Source organism: Amphiprion ocellaris, chromosome 9, assembly GCF_022539595.1.
Source record: "Amphiprion ocellaris isolate individual 3 ecotype Okinawa chromosome 9, ASM2253959v1, whole genome shotgun sequence".
Classification (NCBI taxonomy): domain Eukaryota; kingdom Metazoa; phylum Chordata; class Actinopteri; family Pomacentridae; genus Amphiprion; species Amphiprion ocellaris.
In genome coordinates this window covers 5,072,655-5,085,295 of record NC_072774.1, presented here as the reverse complement: position 1 = coordinate 5,085,295, position 12,641 = coordinate 5,072,655, and the positions used below count along the sequence as shown (strand labels likewise).

At 38.0% G+C, this 12,641-nt stretch overlaps 1 protein-coding gene across 1 annotated transcript; it reads left to right on the top strand.

Annotated features, from left to right (window-relative positions):
- The first annotated feature begins 317 nt into the window (after positions 1–317).
- On the top strand, positions 318–10,831 carry dbf4 (DBF4 zinc finger). The gene is made up of 13 exons (XM_023290016.3): positions 318–539; positions 678–791; positions 2,467–2,636; positions 4,352–4,552; positions 4,634–4,684; positions 4,774–4,843; positions 4,958–5,034; positions 5,136–5,181; positions 5,327–5,372; positions 5,460–5,585; positions 6,861–6,975; positions 7,759–7,874; positions 9,435–10,831. The coding sequence occupies exons 2-13, from the start codon at positions 746–748 to the stop codon at positions 10,204–10,206; spliced, it is 1,836 nt and encodes a 611-aa protein (XP_023145784.2). The 5' UTR covers positions 318–539; positions 678–745; the 3' UTR covers positions 10,207–10,831.
- The last annotated feature ends 1,810 nt before the right edge of the window (positions 10,832–12,641 follow it).

The following is a 12,641-nucleotide window of genomic DNA, read 5'->3' as shown; positions in this document are numbered from 1 at the left end:
GTCAATAAATATTTTATTTAATATCATTTGATGTAATTTTACAATAATGACGAAACACCATATTCAAACATAAAGGCGTTTACCTACTTGTCAGTGTTGCCAGGTTTGAAATGTTTCCGTTACAACAGAAACACCTTAATTTTTCTAAAAGTAACGGATGTAACAGCAATAAAGCTAACCAAAATAAAAACGTCTCTTTAAAGACTAAAATATGAACTTAATATAATTTAAAATCTACCAGTTAAGTTTGTTTAGAGGACTTTTCACAGTGCTTGTGATTACGTGGGCGGATGTCAAACCTGGCAGCTCAGACTTTCTCCTCCACTGGACTAAAAGCGGGAAACGGATGTTTTCAGACAAACAGCGATGAAAATGTTGACCACAGCTGAGTGATTATTTGTTAAACCACTTCTCTGTGGGTTATTTCTGTTAGCAAGCATGGTAACGCGGCTCTTATCGACGTTATTTGGTTCAAAAAAATGTAAGAAAGGCGGCCAACCGGCGAAGCTGTGAGTCCGTTGGGGGACGAGGCTCTAAACGTACGTTAAGATTCAATTTAAACCAGCTCGATTTAAATTAAAGGGGGTAGAGAGCTCCGCGTCTCAACTCAGTTTTACTCTTTAAACTCTTGTTTTGTTGCACTTTTTGTAAACAGCTCTGTCGTTGTTTACTCACAGGGGTCAGAGGAGGACTTTGGGTTGTGTTAACTGAAGAAAAAATATTTATTTCTCCATGAAAGAATAAAATGAAGCCGAAACGCAACCAGAAGCCAACAGGACCCAACTGGGAAGGTAAATGTGAGGTTTATTTCCATGTTATATTAACGTTAACTGGCTGTTTTTGTGTGTTTAAGTCATCTCACTAACTTCGGATACAAAAACTAGCCAATATATGAAAGATTTTTACTCTACATGTACTTGTCTTCAATAGAAAGTAGTTCTAATTAAAGCTCCGTGGATGTGAATCTGCAAATTATATGACAAATGTCATTTTTAAAAATGTTGTACCACAAACTAAATTAATTTTCTTCTGTTGTTTTGGTTACATTTTAGATTAAGATGTTTCAAACTACATTTACCTGTCTAAATAGCCACTTAACCATAGCTTTCTCATCTTTGTTTTGAGATAAAATATGATAAGATGAATCTTTAGTGGTCCTAAGGAAAATTCTAATGCCAGATATTGCCCAGAAAAAAAGTAATTGACAGAACATGATAATAAAATGGAGTAATATCACCCATTATAATGAAATATTTCACATGAAATTGTACATAAAAGTAAAATATTCCATATGTAATCAAAATACTGCACATGAAACTGAAACTGACATTGCACAAATTGGTGAGAAAAGTAATACTACAAATGATATTATTATTATTGTTCAGATCTAAGTGTCCGGTGTTTTAGCTATTATATATAGTATGGACAATTTCTGTACTTTCTGGTAACCTTATGAATAAATTTAACGAAAAAAATATCTCCTTAATGCTTTGTAAAGTTCCAAAAGACAACAATTATTTGCATGTAATTCATGATTAAGGGGATACCGATTAGCAGATTAACTACACTGACAAAATAAAGTATATAAGTAGGTGGTAAGTGTCGGCTAATAAACGGTGTTTTCAGTATTAGGCTAACTGTTGGTTGCCTTTTCTTTAATTTATGAGAGTTATTGGATCACTTCCATGCTTGCACCAATGCAGATATCCTCATAAAACTGAAAATTATCCATTATTAATCCATTTAACGTATTGATTCTCATAGGGAAACAAAATTAGGACTTTTGTAAACAGCAAAGATGTAGGAACAGTTCTTATGATGCTGGATTCATTCTTTCACTTTGTTCCTAGTGACGTTACTGCAGAACTTTGCACAACAGCTCTGTTTGCTTGTAGGAAAGTATTTAGGTTTACTACAATGACACTTGAGATGATTCAATTAATCAGCGAAGTCACCTTTTGTGCCACCTACTCAAATCTTGAACAGTCCCTCTCTTTCAATTTGGAAACTATATGGATCAAGCTGCTGTTGTACATTAATTTTTTTGGCACAAGACACTGTCTGAAACCATATTTCAAGAATTCATAAGAAAGATTGCGCTCCGGCAGGATGCATTTTGGATGTCAGGAGGTGAATCTCAGCTCTGGTCCAGTTTAACATCTGCTTTTCTTAAGACAAATCAAGTCATGTAAACTAATTTACATAATCTTTGCCCTAACTCTCCAAAGAGCTGACGTCCTCAACCCTCAAACATTGATTCAGATAAGGGAAAAAGCATGCAATAAGTGTCATATATAAAGAGTTAACAGATACAACCTGAGCCTTAAATGCTTCATATCTAACCTTATACATGACTGATCTAACAGTTGATTAAATCTATTCATTAATTTGTGTTAGGTCAGCAAGAAAACCACTGGACTTGTTTGGTTGTTTGATTTAATCTCCTCTCCTCTGACTGTCTTTCAGGTAAAGGTGGAAACACGGGTGGTAAGACGACTCTGGGCCACGCGAAGCAAACATCGCTCGTGTCTTCTGCTGTGCGAGTCCGACCCTTTGCTGGGAAGGTGTTTTACCTGGACCTGCCATCAAACAGAATAGCAGAGCGACTGGAGGCTGACATCAAAGACCTGGGAGGGGTGAGGCAAAAACAGATGTGATCCCTTTTTTTGTTTATGCCGACAGCCTAAAATCGGTAATTTCTCTTGAGGCAACTTCATGTACAATTAAGCTGTGCTGATTTGATCTAGAGTTAATCACAGCATTTAATCATCAGGCTGCTTCTCTAACGCTTTTGATCAGTAGCATTATATTTCCTAAAGAGTGGCCTTTAAGCGCTTGAAATATGATGGGTTTACAACTTAATTACAATGATTATCTCCTGCCTGAGGAGATAAGGCTTGCAGAGTCAGTGACTTCTTTTAAATCACTTCTTAAAACCCACTTTTATAGCCTTGCTTTATGCTAAGTTTACTTTTAGCTTTATTTAGTTTTAGTGTTTTATTCTGTATTACATCCTGTTTATTTTCAATGTTCTCTATTGTTTTATTTTAATGTTAGCTGCCTGGTTCTTCCATGTGATGTTGCCTCTCTAAATCTTTAATTCTCTAATTTTTTGACTTTTAATTTTAACCCTCAATGTTATTCTTTAATTTTTAAATGGCCTAGTTCCCTTGTTGGATTTGTGTGCTAATCTACCTAATTATTAATTTAACTTATTGTTATTTTTACTATTTATTTGAATTGACAGCTCTGACTTGTGTCCTATATCTTGCGTGATTGTCTGTGTTGCATGTTTTAACTGTCAAAGCGCTTTGTGAACGCTGTTCCTAACTGTATATAAATACAGTTATTATTATTATTATTATTATTTATGATGATTGTAATAAGACAGTAGAACCAGCTATTGTTTGAAAATTTTCAGTATTACTGGCATTAGGATGCTTGAGTTTTGGTTTTGATATTCGTGAAGTGAGACCAAATCATCAAAATTTAATGCTCGACCATCTCTGAAAAATTTATGTCATCAAATATGGATATTTGTAATGGCACTGTGAAATTGAAGACCAATAAATATAACATTTTCAAAGATGATAAAAAAAAATAAAAAATTTGGCTATCCATTTTCAGCAGGTTCTTTTCAAATAATTGAAACTGTCCCATCTTTAAGCTTACATTAACAAAAAAAAAAGAATAATAGTATGATATGAAATACTTTCAAAATGAAAGGAAAGTATTCACATTCAGCCTTCTGATTGAGCAGGTTGCTATGTAACCTGATCCAAGTAGACAGAGTTCTGGAGTCTGAAAATCTGAATATTAATTTATGACATAATGAGAAATTCCATTAAAAGTTTTTTTTTAGTTAATTTTTTCTGGGATAATGTCAACCAAACAGCCTCAGATTTCAATGTGTGAAAAAACCTGTTGAATGGGTAACTTAAATAAAAAAGGTCTCTGAAAATATTTGATGTATCAGTCTAAAATTTAACAAATATCTCTGTCAATAATCATAGTTTATGCTATGAAATTTTCAGGCAAATGAGGCATAGTTAAGCAGAAGCTGTTGTAAAAATTTGATGATTTGAGATAAAATGACCCAGGAGAGGCTGCTCTAAAGGTTTACGTGGTGCTGAAACGTTTGAGGAAAATGCCTTTTAATTGTGCTTTTTCTGTCTGATGTTGCGGTTTGATTTGTGATATAGTTTCTTAAAGTTGAGCTTCAGTTCAACATTTACTGTAACTCCAGCTTTTGTGATTTGCAGATTGCTTTGTTTCAATATGAAGTCAATCAATTATTCAGCCTTAAGTTTAACACGTTAATCCTATCTTTTCTTTTTGAAATTTCATTCAGACTGTTGAGAAGTTCTTCAGTAAGGAAATTAAGTATCTGGTATCGAACAAGCGGGAGGCTCGGTATGTTCACTGCCTCAGACATGACTCTCCTGTCCCGAGTCCAGACTCTGGACAGAGTTCACCACATCCTCCATCCAACCCACACCGACCCGGCAGCCACAGAGACAACAAAAGCAGATCTCAGGGTCAAATGGAAGCAGTAAGTTCACCTAGAATGCACATTTATTTTTAGGTTGCACTGATGCTCTTCTCTTTTCATATTCTGTTGTTTTTTTTACAGTTTGTCACAAGCCGAGGGAAGTCTTTGGTGGAGAGAGTGGTGAAGGAGCAGGTTTGTTAAGTCAATGCTGATGATGGTTGCTGAGGAATTTTGATTACCTCTTTACTTTCCTGTGCTAAGACACACTTGTTTGTTTTTAGGAGAGGGTACAAATGAACAAGATCCTGTCAAATGCTCTGGACTGGGGTGTGAAAATCCTCTACATAAACAGTATGTTGAACAGTTTGTCCTCCACTACTGCAACCAGTTTTTTTGCTTGAATTTGTGCTGTGCTTGAAGCTGCAGTTAACTTGACTCACTGTATGTTTATGATTTCTATTCCAGATGTATTGGCTTATGTTCAGAAGAAAAAAAGGATCATCAACCGCCAGATTCCTGCAGCAGCTGCAGTCAAAAGAACTGTATGTTTGCAGCTTAAATACATTATGTATACAGATTTAATATTATCATAAAAGTGATTGTTTAATCTTGCATTTGACTTCTTTTTCTGTCACTTTAACAGGTCAAAGCTGAATCAGCAGCAAAGCAAGTCTTTCAGAAATTCAAAGGTGCATGTCTTTTGTAGAACTATGCAAGTTTTCTGAGCTGATTTCTGTTTGTTAACCAGCCTTTTATGTTTAGGCAGAAATATTGAATATCCAGTATTGTTGTTGCTCTGTAAATACATGCTCAGATCTATGATTTTTGTTGCAGGGGGGCGGATCAGTAAACCTTTCATCAAGGTTGAAGATTCAAGCAGGTGAGAATGAGTCAATCAAAAGAATCTGAATCTAATTTCTTTCTGTTTGCATCTGTGTACTGTACAACATATATTTTTCTTCGTCAGACACTACCGTCCAATCCACCTCACGATGCCAAACATGCCAGAGTTCAACCTGAGGACTGTCGCTCCCTGTAGTCCGTTCTGTGGCGACGAGAAAGATCCTCCTGGAAACAAACAGCGAGGACAAAGGTACAGGGTCTCATTACTTTAGCTAATTTAACACTTGACAGAAGTATTCCTCATTTTTGAAAAACCTCTCACCAAACACAAACTAATCACCTGCTGGTTACAGTGAACATATTTTATCCCCTTACATTTTACCCTAAATATATTCAGTGTAACTTAATTCTACACTCGGCAGCACATTTCCAATGCTGTGTCTAAGTTTGTACGATGTTCTGCTCCTAATTCTTAATTGTGCTAAACAAAATATTAAAAAAAAAAAAAAAAAAAAAAAAAAAAAAAAAAAACGACTCACTTACTAACTGAAGCCCTTTTCAGACATGCACTTACGGCATCTGTTTCAAAGAGCATCTGCCTCATTTTTGGCGATTAAAGTCCAATGTATCATTTCACTTTTATTAGGTGTACCAGGTCTGAATTTCTGGTTGTGTGAAGCGATTTCGGGAAGACTTTTTTTCATATTTTAGCACCAATATTGGTCCAAAAACATCACAGAGCGCAAAAGGCACAGTTTGAAAATCACATAACACCTTTTTTTTGTTCACTTTGTTCTGCAATTTCACATCTATTACAAACTGAAATGTTCATAAAAATGTAACTTTATTGTGATTAAGACAGTAAGAGGTCAGATTAATGAGACTCACCAATACTAAATGTAGTCCAGGTTTAGTGAAGTTTAGTTTGCTGCTTTCAGCTGTTTAGGAGTCTTTCCTCTGAGTTTATTAAATATCTGCAGCATCAGACAGCAGCAGGATCAACAATGAATGTCTCAAAAGAGCACAAACAACAGCAGTAACTTCATTATTTAGATTTCTAAATAAAGGGTGGATCAGGATCTAACAGCGGGCCACAATATGAACTTTTCTTCACCTCAGACAGGTGAGCTGCCACACAGAGTCAAAGTTTATCAGCTGCACGCAAATCCTTTGTTGCAAAGCAGTTTTAGTCTTTTTATTAGTGCAATAATATGTATTTCACATTGTTTAAGATACTGTACAATCAGTATGTTGTGCAATATTAAGTGTCTCCTGTCTGATAAGGGCTTAACTAACTATATACATTTTCTAATTCAGGATTATATGTTGGTAAATGCTGAACCTCTTAGATATGCTGCAGAATTTAAAGTTCTGTGTCGCTTAAACAAGCAATTTGAGATGATCCTGTTGTGCTTGAGGTGCTCAAAAGTCCATCAAGCCGGAATGAAAGTCTATGAAAAATGCAGAAACCAGAATCTTTTTCATCTCTTTTTATTTCTTACCTTCTGGACTCGCGTTGGAACAGAGGTGTGAAGGCCTCAGGCAGCGAGGAGAAAGCTCACGGCCGAAAGAAGAACCGAGACAAGAAGCGAGGAGGCTACTGCGAGTGTTGTATGATCAAATACGACAACCTCACAACGGTGAGATAACATCTTAGTAAAACTGTCACACAACACATAGAGAATATATGTTTCAAATCCTATTACCTCGAAGTCACACAAAATGCTTTTTATATGTCTTCATTTCTAAAAGCTTCTTAAACTGTAATTTATTTCAATTAAGCTTAATTTTCACTTGGATCACATGATAAAATTATATTTTTATCAAAGCGTAGATATGCTTACACCTTATTATACTGGTAATTTGCTATGAAATAATATTAAATTAGAAGCTCAGCAAACAACATTAAGCTCCAGTTAGTAATTCTGCTTTTATGTGAACAATGTATGGAAAACACATTTAAAATCCCCACACTTCTCATCTTGATGATACTGATTCTCTAATAATAATAATAATAATAATACATGTTATGTGGTCCAATGTGCATGATTTTCATTTTAATTAAACGCGGTGCTGCTTTCGCTTTCAGTTCTAAATGTATGAATGAAATGAAATTAATGCTGAGCTGGGTCAAATCAATACTTGACTCAAAAAAATAACCAAGGTTAACTGAAATTGGAGTCTATTTTCAGTCCCACAATGATGGGAGGAGTGCTGTGGTGTAATCATGGAAATGATGCTCATCATCTGATCGCTCAGTAAATTACCTTCCCTGCCTGTGCACAGTTTGTCATGTAGCAGAAGCTTATAAAAAAGATTTTTTTCCATGTAGGTGCTTGTGCAGTAGAGAAAATGTTCCCCTCAGTAGCCTTTTACCTGACAGCTGTAATTATCAATTATTTAAAGGGGTAATTTTTGTTCAGCATCTGCAGAGCGAACGTCACAAGGCTTTCTCCAGGAGTGATAAATACTCGGTGGTGGACAGACTGGTCTCAACTCTGCCTTGCAACTTCATTCACATCAAAACCAATGTCAAAAGGTAAATTTCATTTTGAAACTATGTAAGTAAAACACATATGAAACCAGCTCTTATGGCCAAATTTGATGTTCAATTAAAACCCAAATTATTCAAACCCCTGCCAACATTTGATTTATCAGTTATTTGACCAGTAGGTTTCTTCTGGCTGGAAATGATATAAGTGACAAAGACAGTAAGACATTGTGTTAGATAATGCTGAACTTTGTCCGTGTTTGTATTTTATGTGTTTTTATTAAACTGCCATGTCCAGTATTATTTACATTTGTGGAAATTGCTGCATATTATTGAGAAAATGCAGCTTTTATATCATTCCACATGTTCCTAGTAATTTCTACCATATTCTAGAGCGTTCTAATCTCTAGTCAACTGCAAGTCAAACCAAAGAGTTCAGTGAGATGAAAATGGAGACATTTGGACACAAAGAAAGGAGAAGCATTCAAAGCCAAGAACATCATCCCCAACAGTCGAACATGGTGGTGGGAATGTGATGCTTTTTGGGGCTGTTTTTTAGTCGATGGACCAGGCAGCCGGGTCAAAGTAAATGGCGTCATGAGAAAAGAGGAAACATGGAGATTGTGGAGGAGAACATCAGGCAGTCTGCAGAAAAACTGCTCCTTGGGCAGCATTGGAGCTTCCAACAAGACAATGATGTGAAACATGGAGCCGACGTGGTGAAGAAATGGTGAAGAGAAAACAATGAGAAGATGTTGGAGCGTCCCAGCCAGAGTCCAGACCTGAATCCATCCAGAATGTGTGGAGGAACTGAAGAGCAGAGTGATGGAGAGGAAGCTTTCAAAGAGCTGGAGATGGACACTTGGAGGAACTAAATCCCAGTGGAGAGCTGCAGAAACACTGTTAGACACTACTACATCAGAACTACTGATGTGGAGGAAATAAAGACTTTGGATGTGGCATTTTTAGTTTAAAAAAAAAAAAAAAAAAAAAACAACAACCAAAAAAAACCTTAAAAATAGTTTTTAGAAGATAATTAACCTTGAACACAATGTCTTACTGTCTTTTGTCACTTGTTTACATATTTTCTAGACAGGAAAAAACCTGTTGGTCAAATAAAAATTCACTATAAATCAAAATTTTGCATGGCTCTGAATCATATGGGACTCTATATGTACACTACCGTTCAAGAGTTTGGGGTCACTTAGAAATGTCCTTGTTTTTGAAGGTAAATAATTTTTTTTGATGAAGATAACATTACATGAATCAGAATTCCAGTCTAGACACTGTTAATGTGGTAAATGACTATTCTAGCTGGAAACAGCTGATTTTTAATGGAATATCTCCATAGAGGTACAGAGGAACATTTCCAGCAACCATCACTCCTGTGTTCTAATGCTACATTGTGTTAGCTAATGGTGTTGAAAGGCTCATTGATGATTAGAAAACCCTTGTGCAGTTATGTTAGCACATGAATAAAAGTGGGAGTTTTCATGGAAAACGTGAAATTGTCTGGGTGACCCCAAACTTTTGAACGGTAGTGTATCTATATTTTACAGCTGTTTATTCCTCTCAACTACCTTTTGATTTTTCTTTGATTCCTATCAGACCAAAGTGCAGCATTTCCTCTGTTGTCATCGTTCCTGGACCATGTGGGAGACCTGACTTCAGACAGGATGGAGATGTTGATCCCACAGAGACTGTCTATGGAGTTGAGGAATCACATTCAGAACACAATTTAAAAATGAGATCAACAGCTGATTCTTCATCTCTGATTCACGGAGATGGCATTCGGAGGAAGTGTAACACTTACTCAAACAGATCCAAACACAAATCTCTTGCACGAAAGCGGCCGTGCAAACAGAATTCTTTGAGTTCTTGCACAGAAAAGTCAGAACTGACTCAAATTTCTCAGGTACAGCCTGAAACAGGCCGCTGTTTTCCGTCCAGGGTTCCACAGACTGAGCAGGAGAACCACATATCTCACAAAAATACAAGCAACTCAACCTCTCACCTTCATGATATGGACATACGCAATGAAAGAGGCCTCAGTGGTGAGACAAATGTGCAAGAAGATCCTGATATGAACAAGGATTTGCTGCCGTTTGAGGCTGATCAGGACAGAAATGTTTTCCAGGAGAAGGTGGATGAAAAAAATCTCTCCAAAAGGGAAGAAGACGAAAGCCTTCCTTCACAAAACTTCTCTCCGGTCCGAAAAATCCAGAGGAGGGTCAGAGTTTATAAGCGCAAAAGATGGAAAGTGGACACAAACGTTGAACATGAAAACCCAGGAGACATTCCAGACTCTTTACTGAATCTGTGGAAGCTTTTCCAGTCCAGTGACGACATGGACGTGGAGTTTCATGGGTTTCCAGACTAAGAAATATCAAATAAAAAGGATGAACTAGACTTCTGTCACATAGACTACACAGGTTGTTAGATTTCTTTGTCATGCACGTTAAAAGAAGGTGGAACGATCTACACAGGCATTTTTTTGTTTGTTTTTCATGAAATATGTGTTAGTTTTTCCCTGCTACTAGAAGAAAGGCAGCTACTGGTGTCCTCTAACATCTTGTTTAGAGTATTGCAAATTGTAAAGTTAAAATATTATATCTCAGCATTAGGATAACTGAAACAGTGCCGATAAAATGTAAAGCTTTTGACATTTTTGCACATAATTTTTCTTTGTGAACCTTACTTGACGTCACCTTCATTTGGTATTTTGATTTTAAACTCAACACAGTATACAACAACCCCTGTGCAGTATCACTTAAATGTGCACTTATGTCAAATTACAAACTGTTTACAACACAGGCCCCACAGTAGGAACTCAATGCAACAAAAACGTTGTAGTTTTCACTTTGTTCTTCTTCAGAAACTCGTGTGATTTTGCTCTTTGAATGTTTCTCATGCTGGAATATTTTTGTCATTCAAGATTCTGCTTCTTGTCAGCTGGTATTTTGGGTATGTCCTCAGACGTTCATCTATAAATGTCATCTCAAACACCTTTTGCTCTCATGCAGCTCCATATCATCACACTCCCACCTCCGTGCTTCACTGTCAGGACTATGAATTCACTGTGGTAGTCCCGTCTATGAGCACCACACTGCTGGGTGGGGGTACCAGCTGTGCAAGGGCGTGGTCGCTGCAGGAACAAAAGTATTCCTCAGTTGTGGCATCAGTACAATTGTGTGACATCGTCATCAATATTGTGACGTCCATAGCAATAGAGGATGTGGAAAAGAGGTGAAGAAGCATGTCCATGGTGGTTGGAACGGGTGTAAGGCGTGATAAGAGTATCAGCCAGAATGAAAGGAAAAATGTACAAAATGGTGGTGAGACCAGCAATATTATATTATTGACAGACACCGTCACTGAGGAAAAGATGGGAGGCAGAGGTTGGAGGTGGCAGAGATTTAAATTTTGAGGTCCTCTTTGGGCGTGGCCAGCATGGAAAGTATCGGAAATGGAGATATCAGAGGGGACAGTGCATGCTAGATGTTTTGTTACGCATTCACAGTACAGAGTGGAGAATGAATGTCGGCAGCAATTTTCCTACTGTGTTGGCTGAGATTGTAAATGTGTAAGTTATCATTTACAAGCATTTTGATGCTGGACTGTGTCTGCCGGCCCTCCTACGTCTTGCGAGCAGGAGCCCTGAGAGGCCTCCTACATCTGCGGGGACTGCAGCAACGCCTGCAGCGGTTGCAGCGCCTGGTGGTCAAGGCTTATCCGGATGTAGAGGCACCACGAGCTGCCGTGGTTGATATGGAACCATAACTGATTCAATGAGCCATTCGCAGTTTTACTTTACTGAACATGTGTACTTAGAGGGGGACTGTGCTGGATGACGTGAGAATAGTCTCCTGGTTGCTATGTAGCCGGCCATTGCCCCAGCGCAGCGGCGCCTGCAACGGTTGCGGGGCTGTTTTCCAGGCATACCCGGATGTGGAGAACGTATAGAGGTGATTGATGCTGTCAACCCCGGCTGCTCAAAGCTCGATTGGGATCATATTGAGGGAACCCCCGGGAGGCAAGATGGTAAAGCTGTAGCTGTTTATTTCAGCTTTATTCAGTTCAGTAGTATTGTGGCTGTTTTGTAGGACCAGGACCCCCAGTGCAGCAGCGCCTGCAACGGTTGTGGCGCTTGGAGCCTGGTGGTCAAGGCTTATCCGGATGTAGAGGCACCACGAGTTGCTGTGGTTGATGTGGAACCATCACTGATTAAATGAGCCATCCACAGTTTCACTGTAGAATAGAATATATACTTTATTGATCCTTAATTGGAAATTAATTTATAACAACAGCATGTTATCATGGACAACCAAGACAATAGAGAAGAGGAGGAGGAGTGAGATGGGGGCGGACTGAGCTGACTGAGGTCCCAGAGCTGGTGGGAGAAGGCCAAGCTTGAGAGGATGAAGGTAGAAGTTTGGGTTGGAGGAGGAACGTGGGAAGACATGATCGACCTGGTCTCTCCAGTCTCAGCAGGTACAGTAGGAGGAATGTAAACAACAATGAAGATGATCACAGTGAACTCCTGTGACAGATAGTATGGTCTCAGACTAACAGTTCAATGTCCCTGCTTCAGAACTGTTCTTTGATGATAACGTGTGAAAGGTTACAACGTCTGTCGTTCACAAGCAGAGCAAATCCTCCACCTCTCCTCTTACCGCACGCTGTGGCGTCCATGTTCGCTCATGTAGTCCGGAAGCCGCTGACTCTGGTGTTATTCTTGTTTTTAAAAACAATTTTTTACAGTGGTATTTACTGAAACAGTTGAGTATAAAGAACTTTTGGGTTAACAGTGTACCC

Bases quoted from the DNA above. Each gene is read 5' to 3' on its own strand.
- dbf4 (XM_023290016.3), top strand. From the start codon at position 746: ATGAAGCCGAAACGCAACCAGAAGCCAACAGGACCCAACTGGGAAG. The intron at 5,182-5,326 runs GTGCATGTCTTT...TTTTTGTTGCAG, and splicing joins AGTCTTTCAGAAATTCAAAG to GGGGGCGGATCAGTAAACCT. The intron at 5,586-6,860 runs GTACAGGGTCTC...GCGTTGGAACAG, and splicing joins AACAAACAGCGAGGACAAAG to AGGTGTGAAGGCCTCAGGCA.